We start from the raw sequence: 27,054 nt of genomic DNA on the forward strand, positions 1-27,054 counted from the left end.
CACCATCACCGCAGTAGAGGCCTACTTTTCAAATTTTACAATATCTTACTGTTAGCCTTAAAAGACAATAGCCTCTCATATCTACAAGCATGGAAAATGGATATGCAAACAGAAATCTCTGAGGATGAATGGAACAACTCATGTCTACTGGCACAAACACAAACTATTAACACAAGGTTCAGAATACTACAATATAAATGGTTATTTAAAACTTATATCACTCCTGTAAAACGTCAGCAAAATGAAGGAACTGATCGTGGACTTCAGCAGGAAGCAGCAGAGGGACTACCATCCACTTGTCATCAGTGGTGCTGAGGTGGAAAGAGTGGACACTTTCAAATACATGTACCTGGGAGTGACCATCTCACAGGACCTGTCCTGGACTCATCACATAAACATCACTGTGAAGAAGGCCAGACAGCGTCTCTACCTCCTCAGGCGGCTGAGAGACTTCAAGCTCCCACTCAAGGTGCTCAGGAACTTTTACACCTGCACCATCGAGAGCATCATGCGTGGGAGCATCACCACCTGGATGGGAAACTGCACCAAGCAGGACTTCATGGCCCTAAAAAGGGTGGTTCGTTCAGCTGAACGGACCATCAGAACCACCCTCCCCAACCTGCAGGACATTTACACTAAGCAGTGCAGGCTGAGGGCCATGAAGATCCTAAAACAGCCCAGCCACCCCGGACACTCTCTCTTCTCCCTGCTCCCATCAGGCCTGCGTTACCGCTGCCTGAGGGCTAAGACTGAAAGGTTGAAGAAGAGTTTTTACCCACAAGCCATCCGTCTGCTCAACTCTGAGCCCTAACTGGACCATTATTGCACAATGTAAATATTATAATTTATAAAAGTGTGTATAGTGCATAGTATATAGAGTATAGTGTATAGTGCGAATTACTTTTTTTTATTTTTATTCTTCTTCTTATTTATATGTGTGTGTATATATGGTTGCAGGTACAAAATACATTTCACTGTGCATTGTACTGTGTATAACTGTGCATGTGACAAATAAAACACTATCTTAATCTTAATCTTAATCTTAAAACTTCACCATTTCAACTCAAATAATTCTGATGTTTGTATTAAATGTAATGCAGATAAGGGTACTCTTTTTCATTGTATGTGGCAATGTACAATTCTTCAAACCTTTTGGAAGGAAGTCACTATGTTTATTTCTCGTTTAACTGAACAGGTTGTGCCAATGGACTGTAAACTTTGTTTATTACACATTTTTCCTGAAGGTTTTAAAGGACAAACAAAGAGAAGGAAGCTTGTTAGTTTTTGCCTTTTACAGGCTAAACATGTGATTGCTCTAAACTGGAAGGACTCAGAAAGACCTAAGTTAAATCAATGGATTAAACTAATGTGTAATAACCTGGCACTGGAAAAACTGACTTACATAGCCAAAGGGACACTTGAAGACTTCAAAGACATCTGGTTACCCTTTCTAAATTTCGTTAAACAAAGTGACATGCAATCTTAATTATATAATTTTGTTAACAATGTGAGCTCCTTTTGTTTGTTTTTGTTTTTAATTTTGTTATAATTTTGTTTTTATTTCTTGTTTTGTTTGTCATTATAATAGAAGAAAATTCCAATAAAAATATTTGTGAAAAAAAAAAAAAAAATCTATGCTTTCTTTGATTAAATCCATGGGGTACAGAATAACCCGAGGTCACTAACAACGTAAGGGATATAAGGGATAGGTATATCTGTTTATTGGTGCAACAATACAATGCTTTAATAGATAGGAAAGAGTATATTTGATACCAAGATTCCTAGGATTTTTCAACACCAGGATGTGTTTTTAATACTTCCTATTATATTAAAATACCAAAGAAGCAGGTGAAATGAAATGTCATGAAAAAAGATCAACATTTTCTTTGTACACTTTTAGGGAGGGGAGTCTAAAAAAGAGTACCCTTTGCACACTTTGGAAAATATTGATAATTGTGAATGACCCCTAAATAGAGCCTTGTTTACCTTCACGGTAATCACGCCCCTTTCCCCCATGAGCTCAACAAAACCACAGCTGCTCATTGTGCTCGCTCTCTTCATGCTCACCTGGGAGAGGTAAGGACGCTGCTCAGATCTGGAAGGTTGTGGCCTAGTTTGACCTCTATTCTTCTCTCCGAGTTCCCCTGGAGCATGCAGAGGTTTTCTGGTTAGCCGGTACCCACCACTAACCAAGTCAGCTCAGTAGCCGACTTTACAAGGAGCAACCACAACGGAGCAAGTCAGCGCAGAGTGCCAACTCTGCTAGTAAAGAGAGCAATGGGAGGCATGCTTATCGTTGTACCTCAGAAGACACAGCTGAACGAGACTACAAGGGTTCCTAGGTCGGACAAGCAGGATCCTACTCCAGCCAGTGACTGGTAAATCACCTGGGCACAGTGTAGCTTATAGTATATGATTAAGAACATAAATGTCTTGATTTGTTTCAGCTATTTAAGTGGGTCACTACAACGGGTAGGTCACACTTCTCGGTTGATGCTAGTTAGGGTTAGCATGCTGTCATAATTATCCGGCACCATTGTTCCACGTGATCACCTTTTATTTGGCGTAAAAATCACGAGACGCGTGGAGAGATTTGAAACTCCCTCCTCGCGCATGCGCTTTTTTCTGTGGCTAGAACAACGACACACGCGCTATTGCAGGGGTGGCGCGCGGGCACACTCTCTCTCTCTCTGTTTTTGCTTATTACTTTTGTAAATAAACTTTCTTAAATATATATATTTGGGTGTAATTAATGTTATGAGTGAATACTGCCAATCTCTGCTATTCAGATCTCTTTGTGTGACTTTGATAATAGTTATTAATTGAATTAATAATCAGTTACAAATAGTGTATTTTATGATACAGATCAAACTAATGCTTTGTCTAAATTTTCTATTATTCAAGATTTATAAAATAATATTAATAGTTATGAGATTGAATAAATACACCAGGAGTCCCTACATTAATGTTGGTGCTGCCAGTGTAAGGCATGGTAATACAGTGAGCCATAACCCCACGAATACATTTGCAGAGTTTTTCTCATATTGTCAAGTCTGTGTTACTTATTTAGTCCAGTGATCGGGGGTGTCAGACATACAGTGATTCCTTGCCCACTTGTTGTTTTGTGAATACTGTAGATATGAGTGTAGATTTCAGGGCGGATTCAGGAGACAATAAAGTCATGAAGGAAATGACTTTCTCAGAAATACTACTGCAGTGGTACACAGCAAGGAACACACCAGCAGGACTAGGTCTTTTATAATCCCAAATCTGAATTTAAGGTATGAGTTCATAAAACAAATTAATTTGTGGTGAACAAAATTATACTTGCCATGTACATTTAGTGTTCTTGTCTCAGTCAACAGCAGTTCAACCTTGCTTTTGTTACTGTGGGCAAGGAAGAAGAGGAAGGTCTGATACCAGGTATCATCCCCCCCAAACAGACTGAAAACCAAGTTAGTTGTGAGCTTCTTTTTTTCAGCCTTATTAACACAGCTCAAATGTTCTTGATACCTTAAAAATTTCCCCCAAAACAGCCATGTGTGACATGTTTTGATTGTGCAGAAAGTCATAGACATGTGCACAAACACACACACAAACACACACACAAACACACATATATATATATATATATATATTATATTATATTATATTATATTATATTATATTATATTATATTGCTGCCATGTTTTGACTGTAGTGTGAAAACTTAGCTTAAGATAGGAGATAAGGTCCTAAACTCACAGATGCATAGAAAATGGTACTTGTCTTCAAAAAACCACTGACAGGGACAACAAAAAAATTTGGTTGTTCCTGTCTGTGGTTTTTTTGTGCTTTTTACAAAATGTCCTCTGTGGTTATTTAAAAAAAAAAAAAAAACCAAACATCTGAGATTGGTCTCGCTCCAAAACAAAGTTGTATTAATGAACCGGAAACTTTACCTGCAGGCTGTGGCCCTGCAAAAATCTTAACTCTCCATAAAGAGCCATCTTGAAAGAGGACCTTCAATTTACTGTGGGCTTGCCTCCCTCCAACACACCTATAGTCCCGGTCCTATATCATCATGAGTCTTTTAATATTTCTAGTTTAATTGTATTACTTTTATAGCATATTAAGTTGCTTTGTTGTATAACTAAATGAGAAAAGTACATAAATAATACTTTACTGGAAAAAACAGTTCAATTTGAATGTGATTTAGTTCTGCAGAAGTTGTGCTCAACTTATAATTGAGCAGTGTGAAACTGTGCTTCTGTACTTTCCCCGACTTCCCTTTGTGGGGGTGTGTGAAAGGCCTTTCAGACGCTTCAAGTTCATGTTCACACCTCCAATCACTTGTTTATAGGCTGTCAGCCAGTACCTGTACAAAGACAATCAGTAGTTTTCTTTCTCTCTGTGTGAATGGGGGGGGGGGTGGACTATGAACCCGCCAGCTTTTGTATTTTCCATTCCACACTCCACTTCACTGTACACCAACTCTGTGACGTGTTTACACCGCTTGGCTTTAGCAGCCAGTCAAATATGGCGAGTAGTCCTTCCTCTTGAGTTTGGAGCAACCTACAGCGGCCTCCGGGTGACCTACTTTCCTTACATAGCTGACTCTTGATTGCCACAGCCCCCTTCAGAGGTCGCTTTTCTTTGGGGAGTGTTCTGCCATGCCACGGTCTCCAGCTTTGAGCAATGTTGCGCAACTCTTTAAAAATCCTGGCAAGGACGTGAGGAAGGCCGTATTGGCATAGATCTTAGTTAAGCTTTAGACTTAGAAGTGCACACTGAAAGACTAAGGTATGATGTTCATGGTCCGTGTCCCTTAAAAAAACTTGTAGAAAAGTAAGAAAAGGGAAAAAACTGAGTGTAATATTATAATACCACAGCCTCTGTATCAAACCTCTGATGCTGGATCACACAAAGATAACTCACAGACCCAGTTTGAGCAAGTTTTGTTTGGTACCAGGACAAAACAATGTTTACATGGGCAGCAGCTCAGACATTTTTTACAGCCTGTTGCTGCTGTTTCAAGGCAGAACAAACGGGGGTTACCCTGAATAAACAGGAACTGCAATAAAACTAAAGCAGTTTCCTGTAGCACAAAACGTCCCACAATAAATCTAAATGCTGCGCACATATTTACAAATTAATTGAAGGAGCTGGCTGACATGGCTCGACATTACATAACGTGTAACTGCATCTGTGCTCACTCTAAACATTTAAACAGTGTTGTATGTGACATCTGGGGCATTTCCTAGTTCCTAAGTTTTAGAGATTGAAAGTGGTGTTTTTTTTTTTTTTTTTTTATTTCACTTCTCAGGAAATACCCGAGCTCCAACAAAGGCAAAGAGAGGAGGGTCGGTGATTGACGTCACCAGTCTGGCAACAAGCATCTGTTTGGCTCTTCGCTGATTGGTCGTTTACTTCGTAGTCGGTGCGTGATTGGTTTGATGCGAGTTGGAAGGGAGTACATATCGCTGCTGTAGATTCCATTTTGTCGCAATTCAGAGTCGGGAGAGAGACGAGTGACATCTCTACGCCCATTTTTAACACCAAACAAGCTTCGAGGGTGACGGATTTGTAGGAAATATAGCTTGCTGTGCTTCCTACATAGTCCGCAGAGGGAGTTCAGAAGCTAACTATATATTTTTTTCTGACGAAAGGCTTTAACAACCAAGCCTGAGGAAGTCGGTAAGAAGCAGTTTTGTACCTCGTCGCCATATTAAGTCGAGTTTCTTTGTTTTGGTTCGGTGCCAAAGTACAGCGACCTAGATCATAATAACGTTAGATTTTTAACCAGTGCGTTTACTAATTTATTCTACATGAAGAGTATGAATACGACTGCTTTTTATTGGTAAATTTACTACACAAAACCCAGTGAAAATTGATCGCAGTTTAAGCCCAGTCTGAGCAAAGAAAAGTGAGCTGTTATGTCGCACTTTTGTTACATAACATTTTCTTGTGCTAAACGCCATCGCTTACAATTTAGATTTTTTTTTTTTTTTTAAATAAAGCAAATGCTGAGGAACTGTAATTTTGTCGCTGTTTTTTGTATTATGTAACGCTATTTGTAGAAAATGTCAGTTCCCAGTCACACGTCACAGCATTGTGAGCGCTATTGTTATGTTAAGTCCTGCCTATTTAGCATTTCTAATCGACGTTTTTTGTTTGTTTGCTTTGTTTTTTTTTTTTTTTTTCTTGTTTTAATACCCTGTAGGGTCGACGACTTCTTGGAGCGTCGTGCGCCGAGGTGAATTGATGTTCAGCTCGGCTTCACGAGAAAACAACGCTCATTGGCACATGAAAACCTCAGACCCTGCTGGACACAAATGTGCAGCGAGAGGTAGACAGAAGACTACTTCGAGGACCTGGGGCCCGATCGGAGGAGAAAGATTAAAGAGAGACGTCTACTCGGTCAACTTTCTGACAACAAAGAGGTGAGCTGGCGCTGTTCTGCGCTTGGCTGTGTGGGGGATGGGCGAGCCTCGCTGTCTGGTGTTCCTGCACGTAGTTTCTGTACTTGTTTTTTTTTATTGTGCTGTGCCTGTGCGCATGCTTGGTGGTTAACAATTTACCCTGTAGATTATCAATGTGGATACAGTGCGTAACCAGGGTCACAATTTATTGTAATAACAATGTTCTCATCATTTAGGTGACACGTAGAGCAAAAGCAGTATGGGAGGTGGAGAGAGGTACAACATTCCAGTTTCCCACCCTGAGCGTCCTTTAGCCAAGAAGAACCACCACCTTGGCCGGGCAAAGCAGCGAAGCCGTGACCAGAATGGAGCAGCAGCATCTGTAGGAGGGGCAGGGGGCCTTCACCACCATGGCCACCGTCGGAGCGATAAAGGTGCTGCCTACCACAGGTCTCCAGAGACACGGCAGGCCGTGTCTGCAGAGAATGCTTCTCTCTGTTTTGCCACCAACTATGATCAGAACTGGGAGGGTGCAGTGTCTCATCTCAACACGCTCCTGGCAACCCAAGGCAGCCCAAGCTATGCAGGGCCCAAATTCAGCGAGCCACCCTCACCCAGTGTTTTGCCCAAACCCCCTAGTCACTGGGTGTCTTTCCCTATAGGCTCCTGTGACAACAGGGAGGTCATGGCCTTCCAGCTCAAGAGTCTCCTGAAGGTGCAGGCCTGATGGGGGATACCGACACTTCATTTAAAGAAAAAAAGCCAATGCATGGACCCACCCACCAGGAACGCCTCAGTTCTGTAGTGTTTTTAGCTTTTTGTTTGGTTTTTTTTGGCTGACCTTGAAAGTTAACGGATGTTTGGCAGGAGCGATGTCTTACCATTCCTGTGTACCATCCATTTATTAAAAAAAAAAACAACAATATTTTAAATTTACAGAATTGCAGCCTTGCTGGTCGGTGATGCCTTTAGTGGAGTTTCTGTGACTATGACAAACTGGATATCCTTTGTACTTATGTTTTGTTTTGTTATTTTTAATTTTGGCTGTCAAGGCAGATTGAGTGTGTTTTCTCCCAAACAAGGATTGTAACATAGGTCAGGAAAATTCCCATCACTATTACAGTCCACTTCTTTGGACAGATGTGGCAATTCATTTATGTAGTTTTTATGATGATCATTGGAGTCATCTCTTTAAGCTTTAGGTGCTAAAGCAGGTTCATATTTGTAGCAATTTTCTTTTTCTTTTTTGTCAGGGGCCCATTGTTGTTTACATTCATTGTTTGGATAGAGAAGGCACTCAACTGCAATTCTGCAGGGAAAAAGCTGTTTTACAGGAGATGAGCTGTAGTGTAACTACAGGTTAAAGGTATAACCTCAAACGAAGGGTAGTAAGAGACCATGGCACACTGGCCTCGGACCTTCAACTCATGTACCCTTTTTTTATTGCGCTGTGCGCACATGCACTTGGAGTTGAGTGTGTCCAAGGTCTACAGCACTCTTATCATAGCATTATTTTGTATAAGTCCTTTCTGTTGTTGTGGTTGAAAGATGTATGATGTGCTGTGTATAACCAAAGCAATGTTTTGCTTTTCTTTTTTTGGACATTTGTGCGGATGGCGTTGTTGCCATTTCCACTTGCCAGTTCGAGGTAAATGATTTGAAGTCGACTTGGTCACCTGTTCCAATTAGTACCGTTACTGCTCCTCAGTCTCTGCCTCTTTAGGACAGTGCTGCAGCTCCAACATGCGGAAGGGGGCCTGGCTTCAATGTGGGGCTACTGAGTTTTTCTCAAAAATCACATTACCTGGTCCTGTTGGCTGTATGCTTTTCTGCACAAGGCAAGGCAGAGCTGAGGAAGGTTTCTGAAGGGGCCCAAGCACCTGAATGTGAGAAAGGAGGCTGGTGTTTTGTTTACAATTAAGTCTCTAAGTTGACTATCCCATAATCAAGACACATGCTGCCCCTTGTTTCTTGCACTTACCCTCCTGCACTGCAATCAGACTGTTTTTTTGTTTTTTCTTCATAAGTTACAGGCCAGAATGCTGTTGAATTGATCGAGGCGTAATTGACTATCTTCTGTGGATTCTATTTTAGTTTTCTGAGGCTCTTTTTGCTTTCCCTTTGCAGAATTGGAGCCATTTATGGCCAACTTAAAGATGACAAAACAAAGTATGAGCTTGTGAGTTCAAGAGCCATGTAAATAATGAACTGTATAAAATACTTGTAGCATATGTACATTTGCAGGCCAAGTTTGAGGTCTGTTTGACAAAAGTATTTTTAGTAATAACACTGAATGTATGGGACATGCTAAGGTCATGTCTTGACTTCAATACTGAAGAATATTTTTGTTAAAAAAAAAAAAACTGCCTACAGTATCCGTCAGTACCCCTACACTGTTATCTTTCCAGAGCTCTTGCACATTTTTTTATTGTTGTGTATTATGCAGTGTAGGGTGAAAGATGATAAATGGAAAAAAACTAAAAAAATACCAATTGGATTCTAGGAGACTTGCACATGTACAGATTTGAGTTGCGAATGTGCTTACAGTGGTCTGTAAGCATGATACTTTTTGGTTTTTTTACAAAAAAAAAAACAAACTTTGTGCCTAAGTTCAAACTCATACTGAAACTGACATTTTCATTGATGGCAATTTCCCAAATAGTTTCACCAGAGACACTTTCAGCTCTCAGCTGTTCTTCCGCCAGCTGACAACTGAAAATGGCTCCATAATGTTTAAGTACTGCCTTTCTTTGGTTCACGTAAACCATATTATTTCTTGCCCAGACCAAATCATGCATAGCAGTCTCCATATTCAAAATTTTCAATGAATTGGCATTTTAATTTATCCCTCTGATGAAATGTCACCAAGAATAATGAAATGTGCCCTGTTAACGATTGGTGTTAATTTGTTAAAAAATGTGAAAGAAAGCACTCTTTGAATTGATGACAAACTTTAAAAAAATACAAAAAAAACAAAATAAATCCCCTCCCCTACCCCCCTACCTTGTGCCTGAGTATTTTTGCCCAGATACAATGACACTTGTTTGATGCTATTATCAGTTTTAAACTTGGTTACAACAGAGCTTATTAAACTAGAGCATGGTAAGAATGCATTTATTGACAAAAGGTACCAGATATAACAGTTTAAACAAGGAAGTCAGGGGCACTGAATACAAGAAAAATCATTCTCATCTTGAATATATCATTACAAAACAAAATGCCATATTGTGTACCAGCTAAGTGCATTCAGTATCTTCCTTTGCCACAGCAATAATAATTAGTATAGTATACAAGTTTGCCTACTGAAATTAAACCTGTATGTCCAGGGCATGTTGTAAACACTGGTAAACTAGGGCCTTCAGTTTAACACATGTACAAAAAAAAAAAAAAAAAAACCAGGAATCAGCTGTGCTTTTATTGACAAATTTATTTTGGCAACAGATTCCTTTATATTGAAATAAGAAATGGAAGCAGGGAGCACAAGACTCCTTTCACACATGCACACCTTTGTAGAAACGTATCTTAACATGTCCATTTTGGGTCGAAATAAGCACCCTGGTAGCTTCTCCATGAAGGTCAAAACAGCAGTTCTTAACAGGCCTGGACCTAGAAGCATTTACATCCAGTCCATGCAATTACATTTATAGATATGAACGCACAACACACTGCATGAGTTCTTCAGCTCACTACAGCAATAGCATGTTTATAAGTTCTCTTTTTATTTGCAGTAACTTTAAAGCACTCTTGTTACATTTTCCCAATCCAGAAGCTAGATATGTCTCTCTTAAGTATGTGTGGGAGGGACTTTGTGCAGTTCTCAGCAGCACAGGCACACAAAGCTCTTAATAACAGCAGCAGAGGGAACCGAGTGTTCTACAGTCTAGTGTCAATACTGACAACACTTTCAGCTAAAAACAAAAATCTGTTGCACGCATGTCAAATATCACATGCTGTGGATCTCTCGGTCACTGCTGCTGGTACATCTGAATGGGAGGAACATAGAGAATAACAAAATGCCATCATTAGCAGATTAATGAAACCTACAATATGAAGTATTGTCCAGAAAGGGCTAGAATTGAACATTAAACAGGAACCTCTAGTGAACAAACGGGTTTTGGAGAACAGTCAGTGGCCTCTAGACTTATGTCCAGCCCAGGACCTGGAACGAGCGCGTGATCGGGACATGGATCTAGAGTAGGAGCGTGATGGGGATCTCCTAACAGACTGTTTCTGGGATGGGTGGAAATCTTCCGCCGGGCTGTGAGACCTGGATTGGCTCTTTTTACCTTTGGGTCTAGACCTGGACGGTGAAGGGGAGCGGGAGGTGGAGTGTGAGGCTGGTTCATGGTGCATTCTGTGGTGGTCACTGGGAGGAGCTTTGTGCCTGGTGGGATTATAATTATTAATGCTCAGAGTGGGTACAGTGACATGTTTCTATTATTACTGAAATACTGGAAGATTTAAATGAGCCTACTTGTTATTTTCATGGCTTCTGCTTCGTCCATGTCGACTGTAGGATCGAGAGCTGTAGAGAGAAAACACAATTGCTCAGTTACTGTACAGTTTGGATGAACCATTTTATATCCTCAACAGCATAACAAGTAGTAGCTTATACAAGTAGTATATAGCTTCCTGTTTATTACATATAGATTTGAGCCATTTTTGGCAGAAACTACCAGGCTGGGACATTGTTGCATGTGCTGGGACAATTTTGTACAGACAACAGAGGACAATCTGCTTCATATGAATTATTGCTAAAGTTTGCAGTTTCATTTTGGTTAGCAAGTTGCTTGGATGGAATGTGTACAAAACAGCATGCATGATGCCCGCTCACAAGCTGCAAATTCCCCAGACTATTACAGGAAACTATATTTATGTCACACCACAAGCAGTTCATAACTAAAACATAGTTGCAAATCTTTCACTAGCACTGATATTGACTGTCACTCATGCATAATCATGCAGTTACCTGTTACACTGATGCAGCACCATAAGCGCCATTTCAGACCATTTGGTAAATTAAGTTCACATCCATCCATCTTAATAGCTTATTTTACTCAGGGTTGCAGAGGCAGGGTCTGAAGCCTATTCCAGCTGTTACTGGTTGAGAAGTGGGGTGTACCCTAAACAGGTCCCCAGTTCACAGTGACAATGGTAAGTTGCCAATTTGCATTATTTAAAATTGTAAGCTCGTGGTGCACTGTACTGGTGTTATATGATATGATATGATCTCTGCAAACAGATCTCATGACGACTGCACTAGTTTCACCACTGGTACTCAGATACTAATCAATACCAAAAATGACTATCAGATTAGATACTCATTTGCAACTGCATCATCTTCGCATTCTCCAGTTGACACACAATTTCACACGGCACTAACAGGCAGGCACACAGCCCCTCCTCGCACTAGCAGCTGAAGTAGTTGATGCTCACAACTCTGAACAAAGGTCAGTTAAGTGTTGTTGAAATGGGAAAAGTATGAAAGTAAATATTAAACTGACTGGCACACACTTTAACATTAGCAGGTTAACTATAAGCAGTTGTCTGATAAACACAATTCAAGCCTCGGGTATCACAAGCTAGTGTGTACTCCTAGTGCCAGTCCCAAGGCGGGACACGTCCGTGCTAAAAATCAAACATACAGAACCTTCTGTTGTGGTGATCCATTGTAAAATGAGGGAGCTGCCCAAAGTACCTTTATCTAATAGCTACATTAGCCATCTGTTATCATTAGATAGCAGCAATGACTAATAATAAAACAATAACATTAATGTTGGCACTAAGAAGCAAACGTTAACAATCCTGTCTGTCCGTAACATTAATAAAGTAACATTAATAGTGTTAATGTATAACAATTATTTGTGTCTAAAAAGTGTTATGTTTCTTTTAAAGTCCCACAGACAGAATCAGAGAAACAGCTACCAGCATCTAAACAGAAACAGTGAAGAGCAACACTACCTTAGACAACCTAAAAATATTGTTTTTGTTTTTTATGATACGAGAATCTTAAAATATTGGACACCATTTTATATACCCACACACATTTTTACTTAAAAATATTGTTTTTCATTTGATGTTATGTCATTATGCTATATAACCTTCGTAAAGTAAAAAATAATTGCTTCTATTTTTTTGAAAATTCCAGTGTATTGGCTCAAGCTTGAAATTCTAGCATCGTGGCAATCCTACCACTGAAGATGTTAAGAGTACACTTATTTGACTACAAACAGAATAAACATATTAGTAAGGTTTTCTGATTTGCCTCTGACTGACTTATTCCCAGAAGGCATTTATGTAATACAGTAGTTGACTTTAATTTTGATGCTACAAACACAGCTTTAAAACACTGAGCTTTAACTACAGCACATGCTGCAGGACAGAAATACAGTCAACCTGACTGACACTGACCTCTTTAACCACCACTACAGCTCCCGATGATCCTGTGTTGTTCAGATGCCCATAACACATGATGGACACAGACATAATAGTGGTTCATCCCCCAGATGAACCACTATTATGTCTGTGCATGCAAGTGTGTATATATACACACACACTCATGCACATACAACTTATTTATTTTCTATTGATGTGTCTATTTTTCCTCCCCCTCTTGGCCCTCCTTTGCAAGTGCCAGCTTTTGGACAGAATAGAACCGCACATATCCACAGAGCACTGCCACACACACAAAACGCACCTTAATGTTTATACCATTACGTTATTTTGTAAACATCTATGTTTTATATGCTGTAAAAAGGTGTAAAAGTTGAAAAGAACTCACTCTCTAGGGCTCTCAGACCTCCGAGGACGCCGCTCAAAAGAGGGGCTCCGGGACCTGCGGCGATCATAACTGCGACTCCGGGAGCGTCTTCTGCGGGTATCTCGATCATCCTCGTAGCGGGAGAAACTGCGAGGTGAATGGCGCTCCTTGGCCTTCATCTGGTTAGGGGCTTCATGGACAAATCCACATCAAAAAATTATGTAACAATACAACAGATTTCCCAAACAAACCTGGTGTAGTTAAGCTCAAGTAGGAATGTCAATTGCTCATACTCTTGCGGTCTCCCTGTGCAAACTGGATCTCAATCTGGCGCCCACAAACCCATTTACGGTCCAGGTTGTGAAGAGCATCTTCTGCATCCCGGACATCTTCAAACATGCTGGATTATTAAGGACTTTTATTTGGAAATTTGGAAAGCTGGAACTGACAGTTGCACGCATGCAATACAAACATCACAACAACAGGCTGCAACGCAAGTCAAAAATCAAAAAAACACACACCTACTCGATCAGTGAGGCCAAAAACTTATAAAAATAATTTGTCTCAGCATAATTTTTTAAATTCATAATTGACTGTCTTCAGTAACACCAGCTGCAATTATGACACATAAAAATAGGCCCATGTGTGATTTCAGATTGTGAAGACAAGACAAATACTACTGGTGATCAGATTGGGTAGGATACAAAAAGTCTGGCTTGTTACCTTTAACATGCTTGACCTTCAGCTTGATCTTTATAGCCTTGGCAGAAGAACTTGAGGTTTCCTGCTTGTCTTTGCCCAATAAACACTTTTCTTTTCCTCCCTTTGGTAGCCAAATGGAAGCCTGGAAGCTCTCTTTTTTTGTCCTCTTTGTATCTTCATGCTTTCGCTCTGTCTTTATTTTCCAAATTCCACTACTGCTTGTCGCCTGGGTGTCTTTGGCTTGAATCTACTCTATAACCACCTTTCAACTTTCTTTGGTGTTGGGTCTCCATACCTGTATCTTTACCATTCTGAGGCAACAACAGAAGAAATATTGGTTAGGAATATGTTTAATGCTAGAGGTATCAAATAACAAAAAAATGCAATTACATTACAACCCCCCCCCCCCCCCCCCCCCCCCCCAAAAAAAAGTAAATATTAGATCAGGTGTTAATGAACCCAGTGCACCCAACAGATCAGATTTGATGCTTTAGAATCCACTGGTGAAGAAGCATAAACATAAATTGAAAAAATAAAGGATATTGAATGTAAGCAAATCCTCTTGGCCGCCGTGTATAGAAGTCAAGTGGAATGTAGACATCTACAATAGGCCCATAACGACCAAACTCACGTCGTAAATCCTCTGGCCTAAAGTGTCATGAAATAAGCACATTTATTCTGCTGGCTACCATATGAATTTGGCTGGAGTCCAGTGTGAAGGATATACACAAGAGCTGGTGCCAGCAAAGCACAGGACATTACTTAACAACAGACAAATTGTATTACTCTCTCACTCCTAAGGAAGATTTCTCATCAGAACATTTAAGGTGAACTTGTGCAATTTAAGAAAAAAAAAAAAAACAGCCAGCAACGGTCTTCTTCACACATTCATAGCGGGCATAAAAGCCAGAAATGGCATGCACTTTTCACAGAAGTGAGAAGGTTATTGTCTGTGAAAATAGATGCACTTTAAACTCTCTTGGAAGACTCTTAAGGACTAATGGAGTTACCGAAGTGACTTCTCTCTGTTGGTTATTTATACAGTATGTATCCACACCAGCCTAGAAAATTTTCCTGCCACCCTTCTTTTAATTGTTAGGGACTATTAGTCCCCAACTACTTAGACCCTAAGTAGTTCAAGTTAAACTATTCACATTTAGGGTTCTGGATTATGAAAGAGGACACAGGGACATGTTGTTTTAAATCCTGGACTATAAGAGTTGTATTTAAAATCAATACTGGGCCCTGGTGCAGAGCATTAGTTCCTCTTTCAAGGTGTGAACTGCAGATATTCATACTGCATAAATTTTATATCAATTTTACTGAATATGCACTACTTGAAAAAAAGTAATGGAACACTTAATTATCATAGTGTAACACAAGGACAATTAATCTTCAGGGATATCAATCTATCCAGTTAGGAATCATAAACCACTGTGTATCAGTTTCACCTGCTTTTGTACCAATGTTGTTGCAGGCACCATAACATTCGCCACAGTATATCCAAACTCTCTCATGCCTGTCACATGTGTTCAGTGTGAATTTGCTCTCATCTGTGAGGACAACGGGGCAGACGCCAGTTGCAGACCTGCCAGTTCTGTTGTTTTCTGGCAAATGCCAAACGAGCTGCATGGCACTGGGCTGTGAGCCCATATCCCAATAAAAAAATGCCGGGACTTCACGTTACCCTAATGGACTCGAATTCAAAGTGTTTGATCGGAAACATGCATATGAGCAACCCACTGTAGGCCACTTAGTAAGGCTCTAGCAGTGCTCCTCTTGATAATCCTCGCACACAGGAGCAGATACTGGTACTGCTGCAGGGCTGATGCCCTCCTATGGCCCTGTAGAGCTCTCCTCCACAGTCTTCATAGGAGTGCTTCCTGGAGTCAAACATTTCTATCTGAGGTGCTCTTTGGAATGGATACACAGGCCAAAATATCAAAACACTCCAAGGCGCTCTCTTTTCAAATAAAATTTAAATTGCCTTCATTTTCATAAGGAGAGAGCAATGGTTTGTGGCCACCACTTTCACCTGCACCAAAGCAGGTGAGCTGGATTCACTGTTTTATGCTTGCTACCTGGAGAGATTGATATCCCTGAAGTTTAACTAACTGTGATGATCAAGTGTTGCCTTAATTGTTTTATAGCAGCTTGGTCATAAGAGTACGTTTTATCATTTAAACGTATAAACTATGTCAAATGTTGGGCTGGTATGTCACTGTTTGGTCCAAAAATGCGTTGCAACTTACTACAAATGTAACTCTACACTGTAGTTTACTTGAAGGGACTGTGCAGCAGCTCAGTTTCAAGCACGTATTTCTTTTGTTTTTTGTTTTTTTTTTCTTTTCTTTTTTTTAATTCAAGCCAGGAACTAACGTTAACTTAAGTTACAACAAATGTTCCAGCTTCTGTTTTTTTAAGTATTGCCAAACAGTGTGCGGTTTTGTGGTCCGTTACCAGCTCCTCTGCCTGGAGTCGCTCTTTGAACGTTAACACCAGTTTACTAATTTTGGTGATGACACCACGATGATGACATGTTTGCTAACTAACTAGCATCACATTAGCCTGGCCATGCTTGCATGCACGCCGCCAGGGCTGAAAATGACAAAATACCTGGACTCGTCGGCGATGTTTCTGACGAAAAGAGATGTATTTGGAGGCCTCAGGTATCTCGCCATTTTTCAGCGGCCCGTTGCTACAGCGGAGTGGCCGTGAACTCGTGTATTGCAGCTAACTCTGTCCTACAAACCCAACGATTTACTGCAGCTCAAACAAGCTACGTGGTCAAAGCGCTCTCTCGGCACTGCGCATGCGTAGAAATAATGCACACACACACACACACACACACACACACACACTCTCTCAAATACACATATAGTTGTATTTCTATTACTTAAAAGAACTTTTATCATATCTTTTACACTGTCTGCGATTGTTTTATACTATCTTAAACGAAATCCTGAAATGATTCTCCAACAGCGAAAAAAAAAGAAAAAAGCTAGGACAATTTGGGGGGAAGAGATTAATGTTTCAAAATATTTGCCCAGGTGCATGCCCATAGGCATTTTACTTCCGTAAAATAACCCTTACCTTGAGATTAAATCTTCATTGTAAACTTTCATGATTTGTAGAAACTGATTTATATTTACTCCAGCAGGAGTAATAGTTTTCTCATTGTAGCCAACATGGCAAACCAAACCAAACTTACCAAATGCTTCTTTGCACAGGTCTTTCTCTGTTTACCTTTATAATACATGTTAGACATATGGCGAGGGGAAGGCCATTACAAGTGTAAAGGAATAGTAATATGACACATGCAGCTCTTATTAATCTTTTATTTAAATAGACATTGGTTTCTTCACTGCCAAGTTTACATCTTTTTGCTCTTTCTGACGAGAGTTGTCGAGCCCATGGTCAGAGTCTGCAATGAGATCAAGAAAAGGAATAGATAAAGAAACAAGATTAAGCTTATAATCCATCAAATAGTGAATATGTATTTATTTTGTTTGGTTTTAGATATCTGTGCTTGTCTAAGATGGACGTTTACCTCAATCATCTCTCCTCCTTTGAGCTCTTGGACGTGGCAGAACTTGCCAGTTTTGCAGACCATTTTGCCACCCTCCATATTGACAGTACACTACAGATCAGTGGACGAGACAATACACTTAATAAATTCTTCAAAACAGACAAGTGCTCATAAGATATTTAATATTATCACTTTCATAAAGAATTTAAACCCTTTACATCTTCAGGCTCATATTTCACTTTTCCAGAAGAGGAGTAGTCTAAGAAAAAGATGACTGACCTTTAGTCAGACAGAAGCAGCAGTAATAAGTGACCAATGTAACAGTGGGACTGTAGCCATGAACCCTCACACAATGGTGCAATTTAGGAAGTATGAATAAGATTCATGTGTAATGAGAATATAGTATTTTTTACATTCTCAAAAGATATCCTGATGCAAGGTTGATTCCCAGCTAATACTTCTTTCGAAATAAAAGGTAATCAAGAATAAGTAACCTTGAGCTTCTTGCCGTCCATGGTGTTAATCTCAGCCTCCTTGCCGATGGTAAATGAGTTGGTCACAGACTTTCCAGGGGTCTTGGAGGTGATGACAAAGTCGTTGCCAGTCTGTTTGATCTCAGTGATTGGCTTGATATCCTTGGCCATCTTAATGACATCTTCTGGGAGCTCTGTTGAGCAAAACACATGTATATTTGTTAATTCATGCACAGTAACCCACAACAAGTTGTATTACTACGACACTACAAAGCTGTGTTGTGAGGTTAATCAACTCAGATACCAAAAATAATATTGTTTCTTTACGGCCAACTCTTTTCTCACCCATTGCTCTGAGGAACTCTTCGTAGTTCTCCTGAACGTAGACCTGCCATGTTCCATTGAAGTCCATGTTGTCTAGAGAGCCTGGGTTCTCCTTCACTGACGTGGCTGGAAGCTGAGGCAGCTGTGTGAGGCTCAACACAATGTGGAGAATGTTAGCATACACCCCACCTTCTTATACCTGGTAGCAAAGGGCTCCCAGCACTATGTATGTAACAACCTCCTCTGAAGTAATCGCTTGTTTGAACAACCTGGAGTTCATTTACTCCTGTTTGGTGACACAGCTTCCACCAAAGACAAATTCAAATCAGTAAATTTAGTTACACATGATCAAGAGTTTTACTCACATGAAATATCTGCAGCTCATAGAGAAATTTGGCAGTAAAAGGCACGCCATCATATTTCATAATTTGAATATTTTGATCCTCATAGGCATCGTAAGAGTATAGCTGCTCTTCTGCAATTTGTGACAAATGTGCAATGGGAGCAGAGTTAGCAGAGAGAGTACATGAAGAAGGAATCAAATTTTTTACCACGAGGATCTCAAATCTTAGAGGATTTTAAGGATAAAAACAAGAAACTACTAAATTAAATAATTTATTAAACAGGATTAATGTGTAGACTTTAACTGAACTTCATTCATGTCTCCAGCTTTTTAGCCTACTAATATCAGTCTACCTAGGTGGTGCCCAGTAGTAGGGTAAATGACACTGCGGACTGTTTGGTTCCAAAGCGAAAGACATAATCACTCATTGCAAAATCATACACAAAGTAGGCTGCTGTTGCTATAAATACTTGACCATGAAGGTTACTGAATAAGAAAGTAGTGCTTTTAGCAGTAATGCACCAGAGAAAATTTGCTGCAAATTCCTTTATTCACTACACACGCACACAAATCACAGATCTGCTTCAACAAAAACTCGGGTTAGAGTTGAGGGTTTTCTAAAGCGCTTAAAGCAACACTTGCTGAACAATGCCAGCGTGGCCAAAAGCAGATAAATGATAAAATGCAGTGCCAAAGTAAAGCCAGTCAAAGCCAGCAAACGAGCTCAATGATGTCAATTACAAACAGATAAATGAGCTTTTTCTTATCTAATTACTAATTTGCTTACAGAAAATGCTACCATGATCTACTGCAAAACACTGGCATCTGTAGCTGTAGTTTAGATTAGTTGATGTAAGCCAATAAACTAAAATTAGCTACCAAATGGACACTAGACACACCAAATAAAGCTGTAGGAGCTAATCCATGAATACAGTGAACTGAGCAACAGCTTTGCTCAGAGGAAAATTTGACGCTTCTTCTTTTAAGAGCAACACGTGGCCTGAACTTGGTAAACCCTCACTCCCTGCAGAATACTGATTTCTGGACTCAGTTTGGAGTCCTAACCCATCTCCACCGCATTAGCTGGAGGCTTTTCCCCATGCTTGTAAACACTCACGGTTACACTGACCGTTTCCGAGCCGTATTTGTTTTGTACAAAGATGCTGTACTTTCCCGAATCTTCCATGTTGACATTGTTTATAGTGATGCTGCTGCGCTTGGGCTCCTTAGTGATGGTAAAGTGATCCTGGCTGAATATCTCCCTATCGTTACGAAGCCAGGAGATCTCTGGGGCTGGTTCACCATCAACAAAGCACGTCAGACACAGAGACTAAAGAAAGGGAGCAAGAAAATATGAAATGGCAGGTCACAGAGAGGAGCAAATCTGCAGGAATTAAACAGTTATTGTACCTTGCCCTCCATAATGGCTACTACATCAGGAAGACCTTTTGTCACTTTAGCTCGATCTGAAATGAAAGGCAAAAATAACTCTGCTGGCATTTGATGTAGAATCTTTTAATCTTTGCCACAGACAGAAATGTCCTGGGATTAACACATAACTTCTGACTCACTTTTCTCTGCAATGGCCAGTTGCCTGAGGGATGAAAACAAAGGGTCAGATCAAAATGACATTACACAGTGTCAGGCAGTGATAATGTGTTTTAAGTAAAATCTCTGTCTTTTGGAAAACAGTTTTTAATCTTTGACTCCTCAGTTTATTCTGTCGGTGTCACAGGAAGCCATGCTAGATGCGTCTTCTAGTGCACTGCGTGCAGCACTTACTTCAATCGCTGGTGTTCCAGCAAAGCATCCGCAAAGGCTGTTGGATGTCAGAAAAATGATGACAGTAAAAAATTGGAAATGGTCTTTTAGAGTCCTTAAACCAACATGGCAATTCCACGCACCTTGTCCAGACAGGTCGAGAAACCGTTTGTGTGTCTCGTTGCCGTCAAACATCTCCAACATGTATTTCCCTTTATCGTTCTCTGTTGGGTTAAAGATTTCAATCCAGACTTTCTGCATGCTGCTGCCAGGCTTTGTCCTGGCTTCCTGGTCAATCCTCTTCTCCCTAAGTGAGGTGGAAAATATATACACAATTTATATACTGCTATCCATAATGTAGCAAGATACTTGCATAAACATTTATTCTATTTGCTAACAAAAACATTAGGACCAGAGGTTCTACCGGTTTTTGAGTTAGAACAGTGCGCCGGCCGATGCAAAGTGACTTTCTTTATGCCACAGCAAAAGCATTTTTAGCTTTGATTAGTGTAAAAACAGTAATGAAAGGTGAGTTTGTGCACTTAGAAAAAGTGTCAAAGAACCTTTAAAATATCCAGGGTTATAAAACATTGTCAGTCTGCGTTACAGTTTATTCCCATCTGTTGTTTTACTTGAATGAGCCAGCAGGTGGTGCTAGCAGCTAAAGAATTTACAGTCTCTTTGGAAGTATGTTTGAATATACACATTGGACTGATTATAACACATGAGTAGGATGAATCAGGTGTTTCAGTGTCCAGATGAGACATCAAAGCTCTATCATTAACATCTTAAACATGTTAGTCTATGAACTTTTTAAAGTGATCATGTAAGTGAAGTAGTCCCAGGCTTTGCCATTAAAAGAAATGTTGCAGTAAATTATCATTGCAGAGGTTGAGGAAATACTCAGGCAATTGTACCACAACTCTCCATTACAAAGTCTTACACTGGAAATGTTCATTAAGAAAAAAAAAAAGATTATGATATTAACAGCAGTTAATAGACAAACTTTTTATTTTTTTTTTTTACTGTTATACCATTAAATATCATTGAATCTCATGCATTTATGTTTAGGATAGATGCATAGAGATGTTAACAATTCTGTACAAGGGAGCAACTAATCATTATTTTATTTACCAATTAATCTGCTGGTAATAAATCATAGTTATTAAGAGTAACATTTTCACAGAGTTTTCTACAAACAACAGTTGAAACTTTGAAAATATTAAACAGAAATTAAAATTATTAAGACAATTAATACTTTAAGTAGCAAATCCTGGGATTCACAAAGCTGAAATCATGAAATGTTTCTGTTAATTTTCATGAAAAAGGACTTGATCATGAAAAAAAAATATGTGTGTAAGTTGGTTTGCTTTGTTACAGAGTTTAAATTAGGTTTACAAAGTTACAGCTCTGTAGCAGGTATTGGATGTTAGATGAGAGAGGTGTTCTCTTTGTGAACTCACTTGAAGTACCAGCTGGTCTTCAGGACACTTGTGTAGTATTTGAGTGAGCAGTAGAGCTTGAAGCCTTCACCGGTGCTCTGAATCTTCAGCGGGCTGGCTGATAATGCTGCGTAGGGGCAGGACTCTTGATTATTATAGTAACCAATTTTTCATATATTTTAGCAATTCAAAACAAAGTGTTTCTTATCTGGGGAGCTCAGCACAGTAATATTCTGAGCACAAAGCAACTAATCAACATGGCTTTCAGGTGTATTATCACCATCCCGACACAGCTCACCTGATTTGTGCTGTTGGCACGTTTCACAAAGATTGTTCTTCTGAACATGTGTCACTTACCGCACTGCTTACTCAGGTGCTGGAGAAGCTTGTCATACTCTGTGAATTAAAAATGCATTCACATGGATTTTTAAAAATATTTTATATTAACTTCCTAATTTCCACTATGAATGTAAAAACTGTCACAATTGAAACGCATACTGGAACTAAGCAGTAATATTTTGTGGATAGGAAGTCATGACTCACCCTCATCCAGCAAGTCCAAGGTGCTCACATCCTCTCCTCTCCCGTCCGACACCACTGCTCTGTACGAACCTGCCTCTTTCTTTGTAACCTGAGGGAAATTAATCTACTATTAAAATTAAACATATTCATAACTTTCCCCGCTTACTATTTGATATCTCCAAGAACAGACAAATATTGTATTTAAAGGGATGTCCAGGCCAAGTTAACCTTAAAACACTCTACAAGGTGAACTTTGGAGCATCTCAAGGTAAGACTCATCTAGACTTTAATCCTATAAATGTCAGCTGTCACTGTGTTTATCTCATTTTCATTCTCCACACCAGCTACAGTGTGATGATTCATATTTGCCTCATGTGAAAATAGAACAGGACAGAATCATTATGCATACCTGTGGGACAGTAAGCATGCTGACCCCTGATGATGGATCATACGCAACCTGAGTCACCTCCAAACCATCCTTAAACCACTTGAGAGATGTTTCCTTTTTCGTATTTGTCACCTGCATGAGGAGAGATAAACAACACCTGTAAAAAACTGTTGCAGAAACTTTTTTTTTTTTTTTTAGCATTTTAGCTTTGGGTCACAGGTAGGATCATGTATTATTATACTGACACATTTTTGTTGTTGTTGTTATTTTAGTCACTTTAGAGTGAGAAAACATATTCAAGTTAGAGTTTAATTATGATAACTAAGAGCTTAAAGTGCAGACTTTCAGCTTTAATCAGAGAAAATGAGCAAAAATATTGCATTAGGCATTGCAGAATTGCAGTCATTTCTATACCCAAATATCTATTTTCAGAGGCTCATGTGTAAATGTTCCTCCACCATTTCTTCGTAAGTGAACGCAAAAGAGCTAGAAGACGACAAGTTTCATATTTGCATTTGGAAGGTGTGGCTATGAAATCTGCAACATGCAGCCAAAGTAGCTCTGAAGTAAAACAGGCCCATCCTAAACTGCAGAAATAAAACAAGTCCAACAAAGAAAAAGCCGGAACAACTAGTGTGGCCAAATAAACAGTTTAGTTAACAGTATTATTCTTCTGACAAAAAAAAAAAAAAAATCATGTTTTAATACTCAAATTTGAGCCGGCACACTGAAATTATTCAAGCATAACTGTCAACCACTAAAACAAAATTTTCTGTTCAGGAATGCAACTAAATAACTGTAGCCTGGCATCTTAATCAAAAAATGATAACGTGCTTACTTTTTTTTCTGCTTTTTTTTTTTTTTTTTTGTAAAATCATTTTGATTAAAGAGCCTGCACATACTGGTGGATTAACCATTGCAGAAACAAAAAAATGATTTTGGTAATTACCAGTACTGTTAATTTAAGGCCTCTGTGGCATATCCAAACATTAGGTAGTGGTCTAATAAATTTGCTAAGTACTGTATACATACAAAAGCACTGAGCCACACCTCTTAACCTTTGAACCACATATGTATAAAATCAAGCATCTAGCCATGCAGTCTGCCTTTACAAACATTTGTTTAAGAACGGGTCACTATAAAAAGTTGAAGCGTGGTAACAGGATGCCACCACTGAAATGAGTCAGTTTGTGAAATTTCTTCCATCCTACATATTCCACGTTCAACTGGAAGCGGTATTGTTGCAAAATGGAAGCGTTTAGGATCAAAGAGCAACATCTCAGGTTTCAGGTTTCCAGGTATTTAGATCTGGATCTGATACGCAGATCAGAAGATAGCACCTTTTGTCTGAACCCACCCATTTTTCTTGAGAGCAAAAGTATTGGAACATGTGACTGACAGGTGTGTTTTGTTGCCCAGGTGTGTCCTGTTATATTGATTACTCAAACAATAAATAGTGCTGAATGTCTATGCTCAGATCTGGGTCAGATTTGGGTTTGCCTGCATTTACAGTTGGAGGAGTAACCAACATGAAAACCAGAGAGCTGTCTGTTGGTGAAAAACAAGCAGCTGTGAAGCCGAGAGAAGATGGAAAATCAATCAGAGCCATTACACAAACAGATAGCCAACAGAATGTCCTGAAGAAAAAAGTCATCACTGGTGTACTGAGTAACTGATGTCAAACAGGTAGACCAAGGAAAATGGCAGCAGTTGATGACAGAAACGTTGTAAATACTCTGCAAACCACTAATTAGCATGAAGAACAGGAAGGCCAGGCTGGAATTTGCCAAGAAGTACAGAAACAAGTCTCAGAAATTCTGGGACAAAGTTTTACAGACTGATGAGTCAGAGATGAACCTTTACCAAGATGATGGAAAGGCTAAAGTTTGGAGAAAAAAGGATCTGCTCATGATCCCAAACATACAAGCTCATGTGTGAAACACAGTGGCGGTAATGTCATGGCTTGAGCTTGCATGGCTACTTCTGGGACAGGCTAATTAATATTGATGATGTCACGCATGATGGCAGCAGTTCAATTAACTCAGAGGTCTACAGAAACATTTTGTCTGTCAGTTTAAAGAAAGATGCAACCAAACTGATTGGGAGATCCTTCATCATGCAGCAAGATAGTGACCCAAAACACACTGCCAAAGCTACAGAGGCGTTCATCAGGGCAGGAAGTAGAAGGTTTTTAGACTGGCCTAGTCAATCTCCAGACTTTTTACCTGCTAAAGAAGAGACTGAAGATAGTAACCTCCCAAAACAAACAACAACTGAAAGAGGCTGCGGTTGTAAGCCTGGAAAAGCATCACAGAAGAAGAATGCAAAAGTTTAGGGATGTCAGTGGGTCACAGGCCTGATGTAGTTATTGCAAGGAAAGGATTTGCAACTTAATATTAAGTCTTATTCACGTTAATGTATTTTACATTCGTCTGTTCCAATACTTTTGCTTACAAGAAAAATTGGTGGATTCAGATACTTTTAAATCTGGATACTTTTGAGGGGGCGTGTATATACCAAGCTGTGACAAACAGTCAGTGAGTGATAACAAATGAATTATTTGATTGTAATAGAAATATTTTCTGGGCTCCAAATATGATGTTAGTTTAAATGTGTTATTTGCAATATTAGGACATAGAATATGTAAACCATGAAAGTACCTTGCACTTCATAATTAACTCACAATCCTCATTTACACTCCATGACAAGAATTCCTGGAAATAAGGACCTTGGAAACAGAACAAATGATTATCCATCGGTACTGATCAAAAGAAACAAATGTATTCAAACCAAATAATGCATTACAATTTATGGAAATTATTAAGTCAAGTCAATTGAGTTATGGCTATGTGATGATCCATAGTACTCACAGTAGCAGGTGTCTAAAATATGAATTATGGTATGATTATATCAGCATGCATACTGTGTAGGAAACATTTCCCTAGCTGGGATTTCTTTTATAGCTTAGTATTCTGCCTGTCATGGACAGAATAAGCTCTGTAGACATAGACTTGGAATAGTGGATCTGATTTGAGATATTCTATTTGCACAAGCAGCCACTCGGACTTTGGCCTCTACACACAAAAAAAGTTGCAGAACTTTCTTATCAGGTCTCAGAGCTCAGGTGATAAAACCACAGAATCAAGCAGCACAGGGAGCTCCCTGTCTTTCTTCATGCAGCTTCATGCAGCACTGAGTGAATAATATCAGTTCACAAAGACATTTTTCAGCATGAGTGCAAACACTCATCATAGAACATCTGCCCCAGTGGCTGTCGTGCTGGTCCGTGATTGTCATTCTGATTGCATTAAGTTTGTTTTTTGATGGTGTGAAAGATTTCTCACCAGGACTTCCTCTTGTTGTCACGTCGGATGGTGTCAGCCAAAGCCAGCGTCTCACGAAACTCTGATAGAGACACAAACAGTATGAGACCGAGTGCAAAAATGAGCAAACTCACTTCATCCTGTTGAAGTTGTCTTTATACTGCAATGTAATATTTGTAGTTATATTTATCCTTTACCCACACAGGCAAGAGTAGTACACAGAAGCAAATAGAAATCCCAGAATTTATTAGATAATTATGCAGTTTAAATGAGATTTAAAGATTATGAAAGTCAGTTTTTAAATGCACCACATTTACACTGTAGCACTATTACTAAAGTCGCACAAAAAAAGCATTAATAAGACATTTTTGAAGGCTCTTTTGGAACACCAGCTTTTCAGATCATAAAACCTCCATTTCTCTCCACAACCAGGAATCGATTTTTTGTTACACTTCATGATGACCTGTGCATGAGGGAAAACACACTGAAGGGGACTGCAGCTGAAAAACTGGCACAAACAGTTCCCATAAGCTTGTTTTTTTAAGCTTTAAATTTTTGCATTGCAAATAACAGCCCAGTTTTTCAAAGTTTTCAGAGATGCTTGCACTATTGTTTTTTTTTTTTTTTTTTTTTAAGGCTTGCACTATTGTTTAATAATTCTCACCATTGTGTGTTCATGTGTTAAATTACTAACAAAGGGACATGTATTTTTGCTAAGCTTGCATTTTTTGGGGTTTTTTTTTTTTTTGGAGTAGCATATTTATTTATTTATTAAGTACCTTTTGTGACACTTCTGATTTTCTGTGCAGCTCTTCCTCGTTCATGTTCAGATTTAGCACCTGTCACTTACTATAAGAGAATGACTTACTTTTATCCACAAAAACCAAAGTGAACTGGTTCTTGGCGCGGCCGTCTCTCAGCTGAGCCGTGTACGAGCCCTCGTCCTCCTGAGAGAGCTCATCAAACAGTATCTCCACCAAACCTTTGGCCTTGTCAAAGTTGATCTTGCGGTGCTGCAGAAGAGCAAACAAATGTTGCCACACATACAGCACACATGAGCTCAGATGATCCCAGATGGCAGGTGGA

General features: G+C 39.5%; 4 protein-coding genes across 6 annotated transcripts; 1 reads left to right on the top strand and 3 right to left on the bottom strand.

Annotated features, from left to right (window-relative positions):
* Positions 1-2,144: 2,144 nt before the first annotated feature.
* pnrc2 (proline-rich nuclear receptor coactivator 2) lies at positions 2,145-8,994 on the top strand. Of its 2 annotated transcripts, none has more exons than XM_030749369.1 (3): positions 2,145-2,378; positions 6,203-6,422; positions 6,638-8,994. In XM_030749369.1, exon 3 carries the CDS (start codon positions 6,661-6,663, stop codon positions 7,126-7,128), a length of 468 nt encoding a protein of 155 aa, XP_030605229.1. In that variant the 5' UTR covers positions 2,145-2,378; positions 6,203-6,422; positions 6,638-6,660; the 3' UTR covers positions 7,129-8,994. The 2 variants fall into 2 exon arrangements, with proteins under 2 accessions (XP_030605229.1, XP_030605228.1); XM_030749368.1 differs by lacking the exon at positions 2,145-2,378 and adding an exon at positions 5,473-5,676.
* Positions 8,995-9,506: 512 nt separating this feature from the next.
* Positions 9,507-16,657, bottom strand: LOC115795155 (serine/arginine-rich splicing factor 10-like). Of its 2 annotated transcripts, none has more exons than XM_030750971.1 (6): positions 16,480-16,657; positions 14,407-14,511; positions 13,455-13,558; positions 13,183-13,351; positions 10,876-10,926; positions 9,507-10,785 (listed from the first exon to the last, which is right to left on the bottom strand). In XM_030750971.1, the coding sequence occupies exons 1-6, from the start codon at positions 16,542-16,544 to the stop codon at positions 10,527-10,529; spliced, it is 753 nt and encodes a 250-aa protein (XP_030606831.1). In that variant the 5' UTR covers positions 16,545-16,657; the 3' UTR covers positions 9,507-10,526. The 2 variants fall into 2 exon arrangements, with proteins under 2 accessions (XP_030606831.1, XP_030606832.1); XM_030750972.1 differs by lacking the exon at positions 14,407-14,511 and adding an exon at positions 13,866-14,174 and having other exon boundaries at positions 13,455-13,550; positions 16,480-16,618.
* A 530-nt stretch (positions 16,658-17,187) lies between these two features.
* On the bottom strand, positions 17,188-18,372 carry LOC115794685 (fatty acid-binding protein, liver-like). The gene is made up of 4 exons (XM_030750309.1): positions 18,211-18,372; positions 17,887-18,059; positions 17,414-17,503; positions 17,188-17,287 (listed from the first exon to the last, which is right to left on the bottom strand). The coding sequence occupies exons 1-4, from the start codon at positions 18,275-18,277 to the stop codon at positions 17,237-17,239; spliced, it is 381 nt and encodes a 126-aa protein (XP_030606169.1). The 5' UTR covers positions 18,278-18,372; the 3' UTR covers positions 17,188-17,236.
* A 728-nt stretch (positions 18,373-19,100) lies between these two features.
* LOC115794919 (myomesin-3-like) lies at positions 19,101-26,972 on the bottom strand. The gene is made up of 12 exons (XM_030750623.1): positions 26,837-26,972; positions 25,990-26,050; positions 25,306-25,373; positions 22,667-22,777; positions 22,279-22,366; positions 22,093-22,131; positions 21,757-21,862; positions 20,437-20,600; positions 20,315-20,351; positions 20,104-20,126; positions 19,943-19,998; positions 19,101-19,862 (listed from the first exon to the last, which is right to left on the bottom strand). Exons 3-12 carry the CDS (start codon positions 25,315-25,317, stop codon positions 19,593-19,595), a joined length of 906 nt encoding a protein of 301 aa, XP_030606483.1. The 5' UTR covers positions 25,318-25,373; positions 25,990-26,050; positions 26,837-26,972; the 3' UTR covers positions 19,101-19,592.
* Between the last annotated feature and the right edge of the window lie 82 nt (positions 26,973-27,054).

Source organism: Archocentrus centrarchus, chromosome 16, assembly GCF_007364275.1.
Source record: "Archocentrus centrarchus isolate MPI-CPG fArcCen1 chromosome 16, fArcCen1, whole genome shotgun sequence".
Classification (NCBI taxonomy): Eukaryota; Metazoa; Chordata; class Actinopteri; order Cichliformes; family Cichlidae; genus Archocentrus; species Archocentrus centrarchus.